Below are 22,863 nucleotides of genomic sequence, written 5' to 3' on the forward strand. Positions count from 1 at the left end.
ACTTGAAATATTAAAAAAATTATAATCAACCTTTGAAATGTATATAAATGTAGTTTTTTGTTCACATGATACAAACATCACCAGCTGAGAACAGAAACCATTGGATAAGAATTTGATTTAGTCGAGGACGTATATGTTAAAATTTAATTATGATTTATTTATTTTTAATAAATATAATAAGTTACAAGAGAGGGCAACGATAAATTACTTTAAATATAAATTAAAATAATCTGAAACAAACCACCTGCTCAGTTAGGAAATAGAACAGCTGATAGAATAACACTAATTAACAAATATGGATTCATATAATTGTAATGAGTAAATGAGTAAGCGATATCACTGTGTTTCAATTGATTTTTATTCAACAAAAGTTTCTATATTATATTGATAGATTATTTATACACAGTTTATATTAGAGGGTGATCACATGTTTTTGTCGTTTGTGCTTCAAAAGCTTCCATATATTAATTTCTGAAAGTCATTTCCTGATTGGTCGCTGTGGGCAGGCAGGACCGTGAATGTATTTTTCCTCACTAATAAATAAGAATCAATCAATCAATCAGTTAAGGTTCCTGCTGTGGGTTTTCACATTCACATGGAAAGAGAAGTGATATTAAAATAAAATACACACACACTACATAGCAATCATAGACTCACCACACTGTGGTTGTATGTAATAAAGAAATTATAAAATATGTATTGAATAAATCTTACAACACCTTTTGTAATCATGTGATGTTTTATAAGATTGATTTTGATGATCATGTATTCAGTTATTGTTTGTACAGATAAATATAAGTGGCTAATTTCAAGTTTACTATGTATATTCAATTTAAACACAAATCATGTTTGTATTCTGTTCTGTTCTACTTAAAAATTTTTTTATATTAATTCTTATATTAAAACATAGTCTAACAGTAAATCCAAATAAATGTAATAAAGTTAAATAAAGGTTTTTGTCCCACTCTAACAATGGTAAACAAAATAATAATATAACTTGAAATAAAATAAGGTTAAAATAAATTAACAAGCTTACATTAAGTAACCTGATATTATAATTTCCAAATAACGTTAATATAACATATTAAAATATAATCTGAATTAAATATTTTGTCTTATTCATAATTTTATATAGTCACACTGTTAAACAGTGTGAAGAGAGGAAATGTTAGAATGGATTATTATTCATGGTTTCTTTTTGTGTGTAATACTATAATTATATATCTTTATACTCAATAAATCTATTCATAAAATCTATTCAGATCAACTTGTTAGCTGTTATTTTCAGAACAAGGACAAACAGTTTCAGAACTTCTGATTTCAACTTAATCTAAATCTAAAAACAACACAACTATGTACGTAAATGAAGAGACAAATCAGATATAAACAAGACAATCAGATTAACACTAAAATGTCAGTTTGACCCAAAATGCACAAAGTCTAAATCATTAACAAATAAGAATAATTATATTTTAAAATTAAACTTAATACATGTTGAACAACTCATGTTCTATATACCTAAATAAATCAAATAAACAGACACCATAGACCCCTAAATGATCAATAATAATAAATAAATAAATAAATCTTAAACATAATTTGTATTGCTTTAAATCACCAGTAAATGACATCTTTAACTAATTACAAGGAGCTGATCATTTGATTTCTAAATATATAAAAACACTGATAAATCTATGTTTGGGGTCCAGGGAGTGAGCAGACCCTGAGGACCACAGCTGTGTTTTAGATGAGTGTCTGTTCTTCTATTGACTTGTTATGACTTGTTGATTCATTTTCTGTTCATCTCTAATAAATTGATTGATTGATTCAGCAAAACCTCTGACTATGTCTCTCTGTATGAAATCTCAGGTACTGAACACCAGAGTTAGCTCGAAAACTCTAACAATTGTTAAACAATGATATTTGTAACAGAAGTCTACAGTTTGAAATAAATTTAAAATGTTTTAAAAACATACATATTTCTGTTTTAATAATTGTATGAGTGGGTCAAGTTAAACATTGTATTATTCTATTTTATATTATGCATTGTTGGAATGTCAGTGCTAAATAAATAAATTCATATTTTAAAGGCAGGGTAAGTGATTTTCTAAAGCTAGCATGATTTTGAATGTAGCTTACCCCCCTCCCCTCTGTGCTTTGTCTCACTCACATGCATTAGCACTGCTGCTGCAGAAGTGGATCTAAGCTCATTGTTTGTATTGTGTAGAAACTACGTCGTCTCATTCAGCAGTAAGTAAACACTAAACTTTATCATTTTATACTGTATGTTAAACGTGACTAAAAACTCTGTTTTAAGTCTGTCACCAATGATGCACTAGGAGTGTGGGCTCGTGCACGCGAGGGGTGGAGAACGAGCAGGGAGACAGAAAGACGTAATTGGTTTATAAATTAAAAAAAAACTTCCTTTTTCATTGGTCAAAGTTTTACAGGTTTACAGCTGCTACACATGATGGATTTTCTTTGTTCCTTTTTCAGAGCACATTATCTTAATTTCCCCTAACCAACCTTTAATTGATTGATTATTTGAAACATTGGTAATCATTTATACTATTACAATGTTTTAATTTTAGTGGTTAGTAACATTCAGAGCTGGAAATGTTTATTTTGGTTTTGGACCAGTAATTTACATTTCAGTTCATCTCTAATTTTTTGACTTGATAACTTGTGTCAGAGTAATAATTAAAATATAATTTCATAAGATATATTTATATTTCTGTATGAACACAATAATCACTGATTGGTTCCACCTCCTCTGATCTTCTCTCTCATTCCTTCATCAGCTCCTCATAGTTCTCCATCAGCCTCTCCTCACTCCTCACTACCTTCTTATCTCTGTCCTTCATCCCTCTAACCTGTCCCAGTCCTTCTCCTTTAGTGTCCCACCTCTCACACCTTCATCACATTCCTCTGATACAGCTCTCTGTCACACATGTGATGGGGATTGATGTGAACATGTGATGAGCTGCTGTGATGTGTCTCACCTCAGAGTGTTCAGTATCTGAGAGAGCAGCTTCACTGCTGAGTCTCCTGGATGGTTGTAGCTCAGGTCCAGCTCTCTCACACTGGAGGAGTTGGAGCTCAAAGCTGCTGCCAGAGAAGCCCCGCCCACCTCTGTGATGACACAACCTGACAGACTGGAATCAGAAAAACATCCACAACTCAGGAAACAAGTGAGGAGACGAGGAACAGGACAATGTTGATGGAACATGTGATCCACTGACCTGAGAGAGTCCAGTTTACAGTGAGGACTCTTCAGTCCTTCACACAGCAGCTTCACTCCTGAATCCTGCAGATCATTGTTACTCAGGTCCAGATGTTTCACACTGGAGGACTGAGAGCTGAGGACTGAGGACAGAGCTGCACAGCTTCTTTCTGAGAGACCACAGAAACTCAACCTGATGAAGAATCAGAGAAACCTTACAGATGTTTGTCTGTGAGATAATTAAAGACATGTTCTTCTAAAGTCACATACTCAACTTTCTTGGAGGCTTTGATCACTGGTAGCAGCTTCAGAAAAGCTTCCTCTGAAGGAGAGAAACTCTTTAGGTCAAAGACATCCAGATGTTCTTGTGATGACAGTAAGATGAAGACCAGAGCTGACCACTGAGCAGGAGACAGTTCCTCTGTGGAGAGACGTCCTGATCTCATGGACTGTTGGATCTGTTCCAGCAGAGAGTGATCATTCACTTCATTCAGACAGTGGAACAGGTTGATGCTTCTCTCTGTTGACAAACTCTCACTCAACTTCTCCTTGATGTATTCAACTGTTCTCTGATTGGTGTGTGAGTGACTTCCTGTCTGTGTCAGCAGGCCATGTAGGAGCCTCTGATTGGTCGGCAGTGAAAGACCCAGCAGGAAGCGGAGGAACAAGTCCAAGTGTCCATTTGGACTCCGTAAGGCCTCGTTCACAGCACTCTGGTGGAGAAGGTTTAAGTCAGGCTGATCTCCACTATGGAGAAGGTTCAGAATTGGTTTTTGAAATAAAAGCATCCATGACTTATTCTGTGGTTGATGTTCCAGCAGGTTGACTTTAGAGCTGATGAAGGTCTGATGGACATGAAGAGCAGCCAGAAACTCCTGAAGGCTCAGGTGGATGAAGGTGAACACCTTGTCCTGGTACAGGTTGCTCTCCTCTCTGAAGACCTGTGTGAACACTCCTGAGCACACTGAGGCTGCTCTGAGGTCCATGCCACACTCTGCCAGGTCACTCTCATAGAAGATCAGCTTTCCTTTCTGCAGCTGCTCAAAAGCCAGTTTTCCCAGAGACTCTATCATCTTTCTGCTCTGTGGACTCCAGTGTTGATCTGTGGCAGCTCCTTCATCAAACTTCACCATCTTGACTTTGTTCTGAAGGACCACATAGTGGCTGTAGATCTGAGTCAGAGTCCTGGGCAGCTCTCTCTCCTCTCTGCTCTTCAAGATGTCCTCCAGAACTGTAGCAGTGATCCAGCAGAAGAGTGGGATGTGGCACATGATGTGGAGGCTACGACACGTCCTGATGTGGGACATGATCCTGCTGACCTGCTCCTCATCTGTGGACCTCTTCCTGAAGTACTCCTCCTTCTGAGGGTCAGTGAAACCTCTGACATCTGTCACCATGTCCACAAACTCAGGAGGGATCTGATTGGCTGCTGCAGGCCTTGTGGTTATCCAGAGGCGGGCTGATGTAAGCAGTTCTCCTCTGATGAGGTTTATCAGCAGAACCTCCACTGAGGTGGACTCTGAGACATCAGTCAGGGTCTTAGTGCTGAGGAAGTCCAGAGTGAGCCGACACTCATCCAGACCATCCAAGATGAACAAAACCAGGAAGTCCTGGAAGCTGCAGATTCCTGCTTCTTTGCTTCCAGAGAAGAAGTGATCAACAAGTCCCACCAAGCTAAAGCTCCTCCCCCTCAGCACGTTCAGCTCTCTGAAGGTCAGTGGGAATGTGTAGTGGACCTCCTGCTGTGCTTTGTCTTCAGCCCAGTCCACAGTGAACTTGTGTGTTAAGAGTGTTTTCCCAATGCCAGCCACGCCCTTTGTCATCACTGTCCTGATTGGTCGAGGTCTTCCAGGAGGGGCTTTAAAGAGCTCTTCTAGTGTGATGGCTCTTTCTGCTGTGTCTGATCTCCTGGATGCTGTTTCTATCTGTATGACCTCATGTTCCTGGTTGACCTCTCCACCCCCTCCCTCTGTGATGTAGAGCTCTGTGAAGATCTCCTTCAGGAGGGTTGGACTTCCTGCTTTAGCCACGCCCTCAGACACACACTGGAACTTCTTCTTCAGCTTGGACTTCAGCTCACGTTGGTATGGATGAGCCTTTGTTCCTGAGTGAAGACAAACCTAATGTTAGAATGGAGAGGTCAGTGCAGGTTTGAACATTGGAGATCAAAGTGTGTGATGTTCTCAGTCTGGATGGTTCCTCAGATTAAATGTGACTGATTGAATCATGCATTGAAAAAGAAAATCCAGCTTTGTGTCCTTCATGTGATGTTCCTCACAGTGAAGATGTTCACATGCTCTTACTGCTCTGCAGACGCTCAGCCAGCTCCTCCTGCTTCATCCTCTTCAGGAAATACAGTGTGATGTTTAGAAAGGCCTCCCTGCTCCTCTTCTGCTCCTCATCTTCACCCTTCATCTGACTCTCTGAGCACTCTGGATCATCTCCATCCACAATCTTCTGCATGTGTTTGAGTTCAGCCTTAACAAAGCTGATGATGTTGTCCTCCAGCAGCTGGAACACAAGTACATTAAAGGTGATGAGTGAAGGTCTGATGCAATCATCTGTGTGTGTGTGTGTGTGTGTGTGTGTGTGTGTGTGTGTGTGTGTGTGTGTGTGTGTGTGTGTGTGTGTGTGTGTGTACAGTGGTTTGATCACAGGCTGACACAGGTTTAGTGTCTTTGTAGACGTACACACCATAAAGATGGAGTCAGGATCAGCTCCATAGGAACCATCCACACCCTCCAAGCTGCTGTGGAGAAGACACAGACACCCAGACATGCTGAGGAGCAGCTGGAGGAAAGCACAGGAAGCTCTGCTAACATCATGTGAACATCAGTAACAGTGGGTGATGTCCTGCAGAGCCACAGTGCAGTGAGTGTGGAGCAGCCTTTGGAGCTCAGCTCACGTGTGGAACATCTCAGCATGTTTCCACTGAACAGGAGAACAAGTCTGTTGGACTGAGGCTTTATTTGGCTTCAATCCTTCACAAATCCGAAGATCACAAGCTGTCTAAGACTCACCTACACACTGGAGACCATTTCTACAAAGCCTTTTCTCTTTCACCTTCCACCGTTTGCTGAGATTTACATCAACACCACTTCAAATAACAACCATATTCAATCAAAAGTGCTGAGTCATGTTTACTGGTGCTTTATCAGTGTGGAAAAACCTGGACTTCTAAAGGACACACAGCTGGGTGCAGGTTCAGGTCCACTTAGTCTGGGCTTGTTGTGTACTTAAGCCAGTCTGGTGACAAGTGTGAAGCTTAGATAAAATGCTTGTGGCTGTGGATAGAGGGAAGGAGTGAGTGGTAATACCTAAAACAGGTATTTGGATCAACGTGTCTAAGGTTAAGCCCAGTACAAGTTTTATCTCACATTCCATGGCTAATGCATTGTAGACCAGTGTATGTGCAAAAACCGCTACTGCAAACCCAAGCGCTGCCCCGAAACCTAAAATGCAGCCAGGCCAGCAGAAAGAGCGGGGGCCAAGGAGCCCCAGGCCACCCCCCCATGGCTAAGCAGCCCCCTAAACACCCCAAGAAATAGAATAGAAGCAGCACCGCCACCAGCCCGCCCAAGGACGATGACCACATCCCCAGCTGCCTGAGGCAATAGAATTTTTAGAATATTTTATTTATTTACAGTAGTATTTGTAAAATTCTGTTTACAATATTTTGTGGGAAAAAGTTATATTCCCATGACAAATAAAAATGTTTGGAAGAGTATTTTGTTGTTTTGTCATTAATAGTAATTTATATGAAATTAAGATCTACTGAAGTTGAATTAAATGAAATATAATTACCAAGTTATAGTTATAGAGTAAAAATATCATTGTTTTTAAGCAGAACTATACTGATAACCTGATAAACCATTTCTTGGTAACTTTAACCCACCAACATGAGTAGTTTTTACCATTGTTTGGTCACATGCTGGGACTCTAACACACCCTCATTACTTCACTGCAGAAAATATGTAGAACTAGTCACACACACACACGCACATGTAACCTATCTCAGCTGTGTCTATGTTCCTCTACATGTTCTCATTAGAACTCTCTCAACGTGTGTCGTTGATGGTAAGGAGCGTCAGACCAGCTGAGTCATCTTTTACACATAGATGGAACAAGTAATGACTCAGCTATGCTCAGGAGCGCTTGTCACGCACACAGATGTTTCTGTTTTCCATGCACTGATAAGAGCAAAGTCACTGCAACTGACAGAGCGGCCACATCAAAGGGGCAAAAAATCACTTTATAATGGTTTTGCTACAGTTATATACATTCCTTTAGCCTCATTCAAAGGGTCAAAGTTGAAAAACTTTTGTTTCCTCCCTCCCTTGTTATTCTACATTTTATAAAAAGTCAGCTCCAAACGGGACAGTTGGATTTGTCTTGCGTTGTATATATAACTCAGTATATAGATAATAGATAATCCAGTATATAGATAATCCAGTATATCTATCTAGTATATATATAATCCGAAATGCAGTGCGAGCTCACCCCAGCAATATTTGCCTACAGAAAATGATTTTTTATAAAATCATTGACCAAATTTTAGCGTCAGATGCTTTGTTTATTAGTTGAATCCACAAATAAGGCCTTGATAATGAAACCTTGACCTGTTCTTTAGCGCCACTATCAGGACAAACCTTCACACTAAAATAAATTTTCAAATTATCAATGTAATTTTTCTGTGTATATTCTGTGTTATTAGTTAATTTTTTTTAATTTTTTTGTTGTAATCTTGTATGTTTTTCAATTATTTGGTGGTGATCTTGCTTTTTTGAATGAAGTGTGTGCATTTGATATTTTGTGGTTTTTTTTTATTTTATTTTGTGTATTTTTCTGGTCATATTGTGTGTTTTTGGAGAGTCAATTTGTGTATTTTGTTGTTTACTATATTTTTCTGGTCATATTGTGTGTTTTTGGAGAGTCAATTTGTGTATTTTGTTGTTTACTATATTTTTCTGTCATTTAGTGTATTTTTGTAGTTGTCTTGTGTGTTTTTGGAGTTATTTGTGTGTATTGTTCATGTAGTTTTGTGTATTTGCCTTGTCGTGTTGTGATATGACCTTTGACCTTCACTGCAGCGCCACCATCAAAGGTTTTACAGTTAGTGGATCTAGAAAATCTTTCATCTAATTTTTTTCTAATGTGTAGTGAACATTCATGACCCACACAATGTACCATAGTGATTGATGTTGGTGACCACACCCCCTCTGTCATAGACATATTTATTTACTTATTTTTATCTCTTTTTTGTAACATATATTATGATAAAAATAATAAACTCAAAGCATGAACAGAAATCATTAACACCAGTCATACAAGTGGTGGTAAGCTACATTGTAGCCATAGAAGTGTGGCTGCCCTTTGGCGCCTACGGCCCCTCTGACCACCACCATCATTCATACACAGTTCATACACATTCCTATGGAGTTATTCACTATAAAGTTTCACTCCTCTTTTAACAGAGTTTTTATTTATTTATTTTTTACTTTATGGTTTTATTGTTTTTGTGGTTGTTTTTTGTGTGTGAGGGGTTTCACATGTTTGAAAATGAAAAAATGAAATATCAGTTTTACTTTACAATGTCATGTATCAACTCTGATCATGATCATCTTATGTTTAATTAATTGTATCAAATTAAGAAAAGTCATGAAATATCAAGCAAAAAAAGGCCAACGGACCATCAGGAAGACAACCAGCAACCTTCTATATGTGGACTCACTGTGAGTCAGTAGATGGACCTCCTTTGAAGAGAATGGGTCTGTCCATGGACTGGTCACTTCTAAAGGACACACAGCTGGGTACAGGTACATGTTCAGGTCCAGGTGTGAGCTTCTTCCTGGTCCTTGAACACACACACACACACATACACACACTGATGCTAACGCTAAATGCTACACACTGTGATGCTAACGCTACATGCTACACACTGTGATTGTTAATGCTAAATGCTACACAGTGTAATGCTAATGCTAAATGCTACACAGTGTGATGCTAACGCTAAATGCTACCCAGTGTGATGCTAACGTTAAATGCTACACGCTGTGATGCTAACGGCAAATGCTACAAACTTCCAGTCACACATCAGGTATGCTTTTTTAAAATGTAATTTTACATTTTAAATTGCACTAAATCATTTTGAAGAGCTGATTTATGTGTATTGTTAATGTCTTTCCACCAAGCTTTTTTCACAATTTCAGCTCCTTTATTATTACATTTTTATTTAAATTTACATTTTTGATTACACTGAACCAGTGGTATTAGGAGTCAGATTGTATATTCTTTATTTACTAAGCTAGATAAGCTGTTTTTCACTAAACCATTTTAAAGAGGAGATTTTTGTTTATTTTTAATGTCTACCAACCAAGTTGTTTTTTTTCCTTCATTATTTAATTTTACATTGTTAATTGCGCTGACTGAACCAGTTAAATTTTCTATGTTTTATATCTTACTTGACCAAGATAGATGAACTATTGGTTACAGATTATTGTACTGGTGTGGAGTTAATGAATTTACCTATAACTCAGTATATTTATCTGTTTATTAAAAAAGTAAAAACAAAAAAAAAACATAATAATTCATTTATGTATCGGATCAGTATCGGCCAATAGGAAACACCAGATATTGGTATCGGAGGTGAAAAAGCTGATTGGTGCATCCGTAGTAATAATAACAGCGTAATGTCAGCCTTTATGTATAAAACTTCAAGTAAAGTGTGACATCATTTTCTCCTGTGGGCCAAATCGGATGCTCTGAAGGGCCAGATTTGGCCCCCGGGCCTTGAGTTTGACACATATGATGTAGAGTTTTGTGGGTGGGGGGTAGAGCAGTGGCTCCTTATTGATACTAGTGAACCCCTCAGTTTGTGTGAGATTTAGCAGCACTGCATTATTTACAAACGACATGATTCTTGTCAAATTTACCATCTTTCTACGTCTGATTTAAAGTATTTAGGTGCGTTATAAATCTTATCTATAGCTGCTGCTCTAGCTGACCTCCATGTTGTTTTAACTTTGTTGCGGTACCAACGTGCTTCCCGGCTTCAGTCCGTGTTCAAAACAAAACACGAAATACGTGGTGCATTCAGTGTGCCTCGGAAAAGCAACATAGAATGAAATACAACATGAAAAAACTAACCCTGAAAACAGGAACAAGTGGGTCAGAAAATGGATAGATGAAAAAATGGATGCAACCATGGATTTTACTGATGCAGGCACGCAGTGACGACGCATCTCAATTTCACTCAATTTTTCAATTGTACCGATGCACACTGAATGGATCAATATACTCGCATCGTGCACGTTTGATTCATATGGATTCATCTCCACATACTTAGTTGGTTCAGATCCTTTCACGAGGTTCAGTGTCAAGGCAAAGCCAGCTTTTTACTGACCCTCGTTACTGAAGCAGTCTGATTTAAAGTGGTTAGCACACACATACAAGCTAACACAAACCGTAGCTAGCACATTGTCATTTTGTTCTTCTGTATCTGGGACAGAATATAAACACATGATGATTTGTAGAACCAACAACAGAACCATTTGTGTGTCTAGCTCTGAGTGAGAAACACCACTGTTATCTTACTAATGGACACACCAAACTCCACCTCGGGGATGAACACCCCCCTCTCGGATGTCTCCTGTCAGCACTCAGAGGAGGTCGGCCTATGAAAATGACTCCTTTGGTGACATCACAACAGGAGCTGATCTGAACAGCCTGTAGGAACACCGTTTTACCAGTGGGTGGGGCTGCAGAGACCATGCAGGAATCACTTATTTTCTTCATTCTGGGAGTTCAGGGAGGACCAGTTTATAGATGTAGAGACCAGAAAAAAAACTGTTTTTCATAATATGAGACCTTTAAAGAGTTTTTTAAGCCAATAAGTGTCATGCCCTCTACCTCTGGCATCTCCTGAATTGGTCCGTTGGCACCATCTGGTGGTCTCCATGCCTCACTGTCCAGACTACTCAACTCTAATCATCAGGATTGCTTCCAGCTGCGGCGGGGAGTGGTCACACCACTACTTAAGACACCGGCAGACCACAAACCGATGCCAAACTGTAAACATTGCAGACTCTGACCCTCTCAGCCGATGGGATCTCTCCTGCCTCCTTCCCACCTGGAACCATCATCACCGCTGGAATCCCTCAGCTCACTCCACCCTTCAGCTGGTTCTTCCCCACTCCTGTGCCAGGCTCCTTCGTTTCGGCCGCGTTGGCTGCAGCTCGAGCGTCTCTGTGTTCCTGCCCATTTGGGGTTCAGAGGTTTCCTTTGTTAGTTTAGTCATTCTGAGTTTATGCCTTTAGACCTAGGGTTCTGTTTTTTTCATCAGTAGTTTCCTGATCGTTTTTAGTTAATCTTAGTATTAGGTCTCCCTCAGTTTGCTCAGCACTTAATTTCTCCACCACCCCACTTAGGGCGCTGGTAGGTTTTCTGTTGTATTCAGTTTTGTGAAATAAATCAGTTAATTGTATATGTGCCTCCTGTTGTGCTGTCTGCGCTTGAGCCTCAGTTCCGTCTCGTGACAGTACAGTTTGGCTATAATGAGCTCAGCAGACCGCACGACAGATGAGGGCTCAGCCGCTCCTCATGTTGTAGATAGCCATGACGCAATTCTAGGCCGGCATGAGGAGCTACTCAAGACTCTTGTGTCTAGCGTTAATGCTCTAATTAGCCAAATGTCTCACCTTACTGGTCAGCAGTCAGTGTTAGCATCTTCCCTAGCTGCGTCAGGTTGTCAGCCTACCCCCACTAATGCCCCCGACACAACAGTTGTAGGCTCTCCCTCGTCTCTGGCCACAGTAGCCCGTGAACCCACGGTTCCGGTTCCTGAGCGCTATGCTGGGGATCTCGGCTCTTGCCAGGCCTTCCTGACTCAGGTTTCACTCGTCTTTGAGTTACAACCGACATCCTACGCGTCCGATAGGGCTAAAATTGCATATCTAATTGAGCTTCTACGGGGGCCTGCATGGGACTGGGGAACAGCTGTGTGGGAGAAACAGGGGGAGGTCTGCACCTCCTACTCCCGCTTCTCTGCGGACATGAGACGCATCTTCGATCACCCAGTTCGGGGACGAGACGCTGGAGATCGCCTCATGGCCCTGAGGCAGGGGGCCCACAGTGTTGCAGAGTACTCTGTGGAATTCCAGGCCCTTGCAGCTACCAGTGGGTTCAACGATCCGGCCCTCCAGAGGTCATTCTATAGGGGACTGTCTGAGGCTCTGAAAGATGAACTCGCCACCAAGGAGGAGGTGGGCAGCCTGGAGGCCCTAATCACCCTCGCCATCCGGCTTGACAATCGCTTGAGGGAGAGACGCAGAGAGCGCTCACACTGGAGGGACTCAGCACCCCCCTGCCGACTGAGTTCCACTCTCCAGTCTGCTACGCCCGCACCGTTCCCTGAGGCTGCCCCCGAGGCCATGGAGGTTGGTAGGATCAGTGGGGCACCGCTTACTCAGCAAGAGAGGGAGCAGAGGCGGGCTACTAACACCTGTTTCTACTGTGGGGGTTCCGGACACTTCATTGCTTCCTGCCCCAAGAGACCAGCAAAAGAGAGGGCTCACTCGTGACGGGGAGTCTACGAGTGAGCCAGACTGCTTCCACCTACCCTCATCTGCTACAGCTACCCGCTACACTCAGCTATCAGAACCACTCACTTTCTGTGACCGTGCTGGTGGATTCTGGGGCCGAGGAGAACTTCCTTGACTCGGACCTCGCCAGGCAGCTCTACGTCCCGTCGGTGCCACTGGATTCTCCCGTGGAGGCCCGTGCTCTCAACGGCCTCCCCCTGGCCACGATCCGCCGGAGAACAGTTCCTGTCACCCTCCGGTTAGCAGGTAACCATCATGAAACACTAACCTTTCACTTGTTGGAACATTCTCGCCCACAGTTGGTGCTGGGGCACCCCTGGCTGATTAAACATAACCCCTCTATTGACTGGTGCGGCAGCCAGGTTAAGTCCTGGAGTACTGGGTGTCATGCTAACTGTCTCCGTTCAGCCCCATCCCCTGCTCCAGTAAATCCCAAGCCAGATCCTCGGCCTCCGGACCTGTCCGGCGTTCCTGAGGTTTACCATGACCTAGTTCCAGTCTTCAGTAAAGAGGATGCCCTATCCTTGCCTCCTCACCGGCCCTACGACTGTGCCATCGAGCTCCTGCCTGGAGCCACTTTGCCCTCTGGCCGTCTGTACAACCTCTCTAAACCCGAGCAGGCCGCCATGGAAACTTACATAAGGGACTCCCTGGCAGCAGGTATCATTCGGCCCTCCACTTCTCCGGTAGGTGCGGGATTCTTTTTCGTAAATAAGAAGGACGGGTCCCTGCGACCCTGTATTGACTTTCGGGGCCTAAATAATATAACCGTGAAGAACAAGTACCCTCTACCTCTGATAAACTCTGCCTTCACCCTCCTCCACAGGGCCAAAGTGTTCTCCAAACTAGACCTGAGAAATGCTTATCATTTAGTGAGAATAAGAGAGGGAGATGAGTGGAAGACGGGTTTTAATACCCCCCTGGGACACTTTGAGTACTTAGTAATGCCCTTTGGCCTCACGAATGCCCCCGCCGTCTTCCAGAACCTGGTTAACGATGTGCTCCGGGATATGATCAACCGCTTTGTGTTTGTTTACCTAGACGATATCCTGATTTATTCCAGAGACCAAGAGGAACACGTCCGCCATGTCCGCCTGGTTTTGGAGCGCCTGTGGAAGAACCGCCTTTTTGCTAAAGCGGAGAAGTGTGAGTTTCACATTACTACTGTATCATTTTTGGGTTTTGTCATCTCCCCAGGACGTGTTATGATGGACCCGGCCAAGCTATCGGCTGTCTCCGAGTGGCCCCAGCCAGAGACCCGGAAACAGTTACAGCGTTTTTTGGGCTTCGCTAACTTTTACCGCCGCTTCATCCGTGACTATAGTAGGGTGGCAGCCCCTCTCACAGCCCTGACCTCCACCTCAATTCCCTTCCAGTGGACCCCCAAGGCCGAGCAAGCATTTCAGTCCCTCAAGGTACGCTTTACCTCTGCGCCTATCCTTGTTCAGCCAGATCCCCACCTTCAGTTTGTGGTCGAGGTGGATGCCTCCGACTCCGGGGTTGGGGCCGTACTCTCCCAGAGGACCCCATCTGACCAAAAGCTGCATCCCTGTGCCTTCTTCTCTCGCCGCCTGACCCCAGCAGAAAGGAACTACGATGTGGGGAACCGGGAGCTGTTGGCGGTCAAGCTCACTCTAGAGGAGTGGCGTCACTGGCTGGAGGGGGCAGAGCACCCATTCATTGTCTGGACCGACCATAAGAACTTGGAGTACATTCGTTCAGCCAGGAGATTGAACTCCCGGCAGGCCCGCTGGGCGCTGTTTTTTGGTCGCTTCCAGTTTTCCCTCACGTATCGCCCTGGGTCCCGTAACATCAAGCCGGATGCCCTGTCTCGTCAGTTCTCCTGCGACGAACCCTCAGGTGACCCTGAATCTATCCGTCCCCCTGTTCGTCTTGTCGCCTCTCTAACCTGGCAAGTGGAGGATCAGGTTCGTCAAGCGCAGTCCCAACAGCCAATCCCAGGTAACTGCCCGCCTAATGTTCTCTATGTTCCTGAGTCTGTGCGTACCCAGGTGCTCCAGTGGGCTCATACCTCTCGCTTCGCCTGCCATCCTGGGGGCTTCCGGACCACGGCCATCCTTCGGCAGAAGTTTTGGTGGCCCTCTCTCGAAAGGGACACTCGGGACTTTGTCGCCGCTTGCCCCACCTGCTCCCAGGGCAAGACCCCTTACAGGGCCAGCTCGGGTCTCCTTCAACCACTCCCGGTGCCCACTCGGCCTTGGTCACACATCGCAGTGGATTTTGTCACGGGACTACCCCCCTCTGGAGGTAACACAGTCATCCTCACCATTGTTGATCGTTTTTCCAAAGCAGCACACTTCGTCGCCCTTCCCAAACTCCCCTCAGCCAGGGAGATGGCATCCCTCCTAGTTGACCACGTCTTCCGGTTGCACGGGATACCAGCAGACATTGTCTCGGACCGGGGTCCACAGTTCATCTCCGGAGTCTGGAAGGCCTTCTGCACGGCCCTAGGGGCCACCCTCAGTCTCACCTCTGGCTTTCACCCTCAGTCTAATGGCCAAGCAGAGCGGGCCAATCAGTCCCTAGAGACGTACCTCCGGTGTCTGGTCTCCTCCAACCCCACTGCCTGGGGTGAGCATCTGGCCTGGGTGGAGTATGCACACAATTCACAGATAAACTCTTCTCTGGGGATGTCTCCTTTTCAGTGCTCCCTCGGCTATCAACCTCCGTTGTTCCCCTCCCAAGAACAAGAACTCTCCGTTCCCTCTGTACAAGCCTTCGTCAGCCAGATCAAAAGGGTCTGGGACAGAGCCAGGGCCAGACTTATACAATCAAATGAGAGGATGGAACGGCAGGCCAACCGCCGTCGCTGCCCGGCACCAACCTACTCTGTGGGCCAACGAGTCTGGCTGAGGGCCAAGGACCTCCCTCTGAAGGTTGAATCTAAAAAGCTAGCATCCCGGTTCATCGGTCCCTTCCCCGTGGAGAGGATCATCAGTCCGACAGCGGTACGTCTCACCCTTCCCCGAACTTTGAAGATTCACCCCACTTTCCATGTCTCGCAGGTCAGGCCCGCCAGGGACTCCCCCCTGGCTCCTCCTGTTCCCCCCCCCCCTCCTCCCAGGATGGTGGATAACTCGCCCGCCTACTCGGTTCGGCGCTTGCTGGATGTCCGCCGCAGGGGTCGCGGCCTCCAGTTTCTCGTGGACTGGGAGGGTTACGGGCCTGAGGAGAGGAGCTGGGTTCCCCGCAGTCGGATCCTTTGCCCTGACCTGATCAGGGACCTCAAGCAGCGGCGTCCTGAACGTTTTGGTCGTGCTCCTGGAGGCGCACGTAGGAGGGGGGGTACTGTCATGCCCTCTACCTCTGGCATCTCCTGAATTGGTCCGTTGGCACCATCTGGTGGTCTCCATGCCTCACTGTCCAGACTACTCAACTCTAATCATCAGGATTGCTTCCAGCTGCGGCGGGGAGTGGTCACACCACTACTTAAGACACCGGCAGACCACAAACCGATGCCAAACTGTAAACATTGCAGACTCTGACCCTCTCAGCCAATGGGATCTCTCCTGCCTCCTTCCCACCTGGAACCATCATCACCGCTGGAATCCCTCAGCTCACTCCACCCTTCAGCTGGTTCTTCCCCACTCCTGTGCCAGGCTCCTTCGTTTCGGCCGCGTTGGCTGCAGCTCGAGCGTCTCTGTGTTCCTGCCCATTTGGGGTTCAGAGGTTTCCTTTGTTAGTTTAGTCATTCTGAGTTTATGCCTTTAGACCTAGGGTTCTGTTTTTTTCATCAGTAGTTTCCTGATCGTTTTTAGTTAATCTTAGTATTAGGTCTCCCTCAGTTTGCTCAGCACTTAATTTCTCCACCACCCCACTTAGGGAGCTGGTAGGTTTTCTGTTGTATTCAGTTTTGTGAAATAAATCAGTTAATTGTATATGTGCCTCCTGTTGTGCTGTCTGCGCTTGAGCCTCAGTTCCGTCTCGTGACAATAAGTGAAGCTAAGTCTGAGCTAAAGGTTGTTTCTGTGGAAATCATGGTGCAGCAACAGCAGTTAGCATAGCTAGTAGCAGCATCTGTAGTGATGATGCTAATGCAGGAGAACCTGCCTCCAACAGACAGCACACAGGAGGAGAAATTGGTTGAAAAAGTTTGAAAAGGTTGAATTGGGTTAAAAAACTTGAAGAAAGTTTTTTAAAAAAACTGGAAATTGGTTAAAAAAGTTGAAATTGGTGGGAAAAGCATGAAAAAGCTTGGAAAAGCTTAAAAAACTTGAACAATTTGAAAAAGTTTAAATTAGTTGAAAAAGTTAATAAAAGTGTAAAAAGTTGTAAAAAGTGTAAATGTGTTGAATGTGTTATCTCAACATGAACAGACAGCTGAACATATTGAATGTTGAAGAATGGATGAACAGCTGAAGTTCACAGTTAAAGGTTTAAAATGTTGAAAATGTGGATTAAAAATAAAAAAGTCAAAGTAAATAGTTAAAGTTTAAAGAAAAGTTGAAAAGTTCGAAATTATTTAAAACATAGCATACATTAAATTATTAAACAGTTTGGCACCAATCTTGTTGAAATGAGTTGAAAATGCAGTAGTTAAAGCAAGAGCGAAGAATAATAATAAAAATCTATAATAAAGTTTAAGGATAGGAGAAGTAGAAGCTGTAAAGAACAATAACAAAAACAAATAGACAATAAAGTGTGTCTTAGACCAGAGGTCTCATTCTCGCAGCCCGCGGGACAATAATTTGTGGCCCGCAGGACAACGTGAAAATGTATTTTGTGTGGCCCATGTGTTTTATACTGTAATGTAATGACATGACTCACGCCGTTATCAAAGGTTTATCAGCCTTTAATGGAAGTTGTTAAAACATTATGTACCCCTCATTCTTCGCTGACGCCCACCCTTCCCCAGCCTCCCAGCCAATCAACACACAGAACACATGTAAACAAAGACCAACATTGGCAGAGAAAGCTGCACGTAACAATGCTTCAAATTCCATGGGAAACCACAACACCTGTTAAACATTGAATAAACTACACGTGGAACATAACTCAGTAACATAGGACCTAGTCTGTTACAATATGAATGGCACTTTACAGCATTGTGCGTTGACGATGTCACCAAGGGAAGCACACCACCGATAGAGCCACCCACCCAGCCAACTCGCACCTGCCGTCTCGCTTCCTAGGCTGGGGGCTCATAGGGGACCTACTCGCCTCTGTTATCGTCAACGAAACATCGGTGTTGGCTGAAACGTACAGCTGATTCCATGAGGTTATTATAGAAAATAAAAGCCAGCAAATAACGCCTCTGTGAATGCGTCCCATGGTTTCTATCAGCTGTAATAGGCTAATGTCTCACTGTCCAGACGGATAGTAAACGCCCCACTGAGGCATCTACAAATGTCACGATGTTCATGTCATCACGAAATACATGAACATTGAGCACAAAAAGAAAGACGATTGCTGGCGAGTGGTTCATTATCCGCCTTGTTGTTGCAGGAAGAAAAAGCAGAAATGATGTTCTCCGTGCATCTGGTTGACTAAACACGTGACTTTAACTTTATTGCTTGAAAAAAAAAAAAAAAAAACTTTATTAGGAGAGCGACAGTAATTAGCTGACATCATGTAATGTTCAAAGCCTACAGTGAAGAGAAAGGTTGGTGATGAGAACAGACGATTTCTACCCTCAAGCCAAATGTAGCTCAGCTATGTGAGAGGAAGCGCTGCCAGATATCTGGCAGCAGGAAGTAGGCAAGAGAAGCCATGTTCAGAAAAAATGTTCATGTTTGTCAATGTTGCATTCATGTTCATGTTCAGAAGAACCCATTGTAATTACAGAATTGTTAGCAATGACGTTTATGAAGATTTAATTTTTTTTACCAAAGTTGTTTGTGGAATACCTGAAATTAAAGCTCGGGTTGACGATTTTCTCCAGATAAACTTTTTAAGTTTTGGGTTAAAATTGTATTTATGTCCTGACAGAAATGAAGATCTTATGCGCTCTCAAAAAGGAACGAAGAAAATGTGTCCACTGTAGCAGCTATAAACCTGTAATAACTTCAACCAATGGAAAAAATGCTCGTTCTCGATCCCTCGCATGTACAAGCTCAAACTGAATGTGTGTCACAGCTGACAGAGTTAAAACAGAGTTTTTAGTTTCACGTTTTTTAACAAATATGATGGTAGAGTTTAGTGTTTACTTACTGCTGAATGAGACATGGGACAACAAAGTTTCTACACAATACAAGTGATGAGCTGAGCTCCTCTTCTGCAGCAGCTGTGGTCATGCATGTGAGTGAGACGGAGCACACAGGGGAGGGGGGTGAAGGCAAAGCCGTAGGGGAGGCTACAAATCATGCAAGCTTTCAAAAATTGCCTACCCTACCTTTAAAGAACTGTTAGTAATGACGATTATGAAGATTTCATTTTTTTTTTACCAAAGATTTTTTGTGGAATACCTGATGCAGCCCAGCATCACCCAGACTCTGCCTATATGGCCCCCAGGTAATTTGAGTTTGAGACCCCTGTCTTAGACACACACACACACACACACACACACACACACACACACACACACACACACACACACACACACACACACACACACACACACATCTTTTTGATTTCAAGAATTTCTAGCGACCCCAAATACATTATTTTTCGAGAGTTAGTTTTTGATCATGTTTGAGCTCAGATTTTATTTTATTTTTATTTTTTACTGCATTTTAGTTGAACTAGATTTATATTTCACAAAGTGACAGTATAAACATACAGTTGTTTAAGATTGTGAAGAAAAAAATAAAATCTATTAAATGTTTTCAGAAATTTCAGGCGACCCCACATGGGGTCCCGACCCAAAGGTTGAAAAACACTGATTTGGTGGCTCCTGAATAGATTTATGTCTATAGTTTTGATCATTTCCAGTCATCTCAGACCTGGGGAGGGACTATCACTGACTTTATATGTTTATTTTCCTCTCTCTCTTTCTCTCTAGTACCCCTGTAGTGCCATGGTGTACCCCTAGGGGTACACGTACCCCCATTAGAGAACCAGGTATCTAGGTAAATACCTAGATCCCTGGTCTTGACCACCACATTTTGAAATTTTAAAGGTCTTGGTCTCGTCTCGTATTCTGAAGCATTTTCACTCGGGCTGCCCGGACTCGGGATTTTCCGTCAAGACCGTTAGAGACCAGCACTAATTCCTGCTATTTTTAAACTTTTTTATAATGTGATAATAACACGGAGAAGAACAGGATAAAACAATCCTTTATTCATTATTTAATCCACCCCGTATAATGACCACAACCTTCCTTAATGTGACTGAGTGACGTGTGTGACACACTCATACGTGTGTGGCTACGGTGTCAGTTTGGACCGCGGAGCGCAAGGGAGATATAAACTAATTATCTGTAAAAATCCCAGTAAAACTCCAGAAAACAATCACCAGTAATAAATATTATCTCCCTGGTAAAGACAGTAGCTCTAATAACTGGTAAAATGATAAACTGGTGATATTACAGCCTGTGAAGGCTGGATAGGGGACGCACGTACTCTGCTTCTGGGTCCTAGTGCCAGCCGAGCGGTGAAGCCTGTTCCATTTACCGTGTTTACTGAGGTCTGTGTGTGTTTAATAAGTCTGTGTGTTTAATAAGTCTGTGTGTGTTTAATAAGTCTGTGTGTGTTTAATAAGTCTGTGTGTGTCTATGTGAAAGTCTGCATGTTTATGCCTCTGTTCATCCACTCTTTTCATTATATCCATGTCTTTTAAGGCTTTATTACATAATATCAGCTGTAGTCCGGGCCCCCGCCATCTTGGATTATGTCGTCACCAGCGCGTCATCACCGCAGAGTTACACTAGCCAGAATGACTCAAATAACTGTAAAGAGGTCTTATTTTAGTGTATTTTCTTTTTAAAGTGGTGTTTTTTTGTGTCTTTAGACTCCAATTACATTTATGTATATAATATGTTCCCCACAATATAAACAGGTTCACAATATAATTATTTTTATAGTTTCTGTTTCCACTGTATCCAGAATAATAATAATTCTCAACAATAACTATTGATTAATTTGTTACATGACTGTTCCAGGGTTTGAGTTTGTTTTATTTAGTTTCACATCTACCTGTAGCTCTATGTTTTTTACACTGCTGACAACTTGTTTGTAGTTTTATTTCAGAAAGTTTCACTTTTACAGTTACAGTTGTGGACCTTTGTTAATTGAATATCCTAGTTACATTACAGCAACCAAATTAAACTATATCAACTAGGTGAATTAATAAAAATAACCTGTGTAAAGGCTTTTTCAAACTAAAAAATGAGGGACCCTTCATTATTATCTTTTTACAAGAAAATAATTCTCACAAATTTCACAAATATTGCTGTAAATCTGGTTAAAACATGTTTTTTTTGGCTAAATGTTACAAAAAGTTGCCGTTTCATTTAACATGCACAACTTTACAATTGGCACCTCATACATCAGTGATATATTTATGTAAATGTTTGTTTAATTGTTTTCTATCTACTTTGTGTGAATCAGGAAGCCCTGTGGAGAGAGGAGAGAGAGAAGAAGAAGCTGACAGCCCTGCAGGACAACATTTCAGGCCTCTACGGCTCCTTAGACGTAGTTTGGACAGTAAGACATCATTATTTTATGACATGTTAGATATTCTATAGAACATTATTCACTGATGCATTGCTGGATGTTGTGTTGATCACGTGAACTGGGTTGTGTTTGCCTGGTGTTGTCTCAGGGACATTTGCAGCCTGTGGTTTGGTGCTTCCTGTTTCTGCTCTATCTAGGCTGTAATAAACTGTCAGTCTTACACAGGGAAGTGTGCCTCTGTTCATGTGTGCTGTGTATCTTTATCAGTTTCTAGGATCCTGTAACTGTAGTGCATGAAAAGAAATTATCATTTACTTTTTTGTTTGTAATGTTAATTTGTTAAAGCTGTTTGATTTTGTATTGCTTCTATTTTATGTAGCAAATGGTGTGTGTGTGTGTGTGTGTGTGCGTGCCCCTGTGTGCGCAGAGTAGACAGTTAAACATGAGGGTGATAGGTTCTTTTTTTTCTTTTTTTTAAATATCTTGATACTTTCAAGCTATATCACTATATACGATATATATCTGATATATATTTTGCTCTTGCTTTAAGATGATTCTTTGATGCATAAAATGGAACCAGAATAGCAATACCTAATATACTGTATATATTAATGTTTTCTCTGTGATGTAATTGGGGTTTCCTCTAACTATTATAGTATAACATACCTGTTAGTTTCTGTTTTTCAGAGATAAACCCTTAAAATAAGGTCAGTCAGTTAAAGCTACTGTACATGTCTAATGTCACACAATGACCTTTATTAATGTAAGTGTAGAGAATAATATCATAATTTATATAATAATTGTGTATTTGTGCACATTTAAAAAAAAAATTCAGCTGACCAAAGTGCTCTACAGTTTTTTTATTATTATAATTAACGATCAATTATTTATTCACACACACACACACGCACACACACGCACACACACACACACACACACACACACGCACACACACGCACACACACACACACACACACACACACACACACACACACACACACACCACACACACACACACACACACACGCGTGCTGTAATGATGGCCTTCTGAGGACTTTCCCTTTAAGGGCCCCATTGTATCCATGGTAACGTAAGGTCAGAGGTGAGTCAGACTTGCCTACTTCCTGATTTGTACTGAGCACATGGACGTAGTTTAATGTTACATTTGTTCCCGTCCCGTCAATAACGACTAATAAGCAGTGTTTGAGGTTCCCCTGTATACAGTAAACGTACAGTGTGATGGTAACCAGTTGTTTTGAGTTCTGTTTATAACATTATTGACCCACAGACACCTCTGGATCTATACAGCACACACAGTGTTTTAATGAGCATCATAGACTTTCTCATTATGGGGACCATGTCCTTAGTAATATGTTAGGTTACTGCTTTGGTAATCTCACCCCACTTTCATAAGGCACAGCACCACAGTAAAATAGATAGTAAGAGCAGAATAAAGCATACTGGTGGC

The 22,863-nt window shown here is 42.6% G+C and overlaps 1 protein-coding gene across 1 annotated transcript; it reads right to left on the minus strand.

The window, feature by feature from the left end:
* Positions 1-3,028: 3,028 nt before the first annotated feature.
* Positions 3,029-5,576, minus strand: LOC114459374 (NLR family CARD domain-containing protein 3-like; the record flags this gene model as incomplete). The annotated part of the gene is made up of 4 exons (XM_028441645.1): positions 5,527-5,576; positions 3,494-5,327; positions 3,243-3,416; positions 3,029-3,155 (listed from the first exon to the last, which is right to left on the minus strand). Coding segments are annotated over exons 1-4 (2,172 nt in total), but the record flags the coding sequence as incomplete, so codon positions are not given.
* Between the last annotated feature and the right edge of the window lie 17,287 nt (positions 5,577-22,863).

Source organism: Gouania willdenowi, unplaced genomic scaffold (genome assembly GCF_900634775.1).
Source record: "Gouania willdenowi unplaced genomic scaffold, fGouWil2.1 scaffold_309_arrow_ctg1, whole genome shotgun sequence".
Lineage (NCBI taxonomy): Eukaryota > Metazoa > Chordata > Actinopteri > Blenniiformes > Gobiesocidae > Gouania > Gouania willdenowi.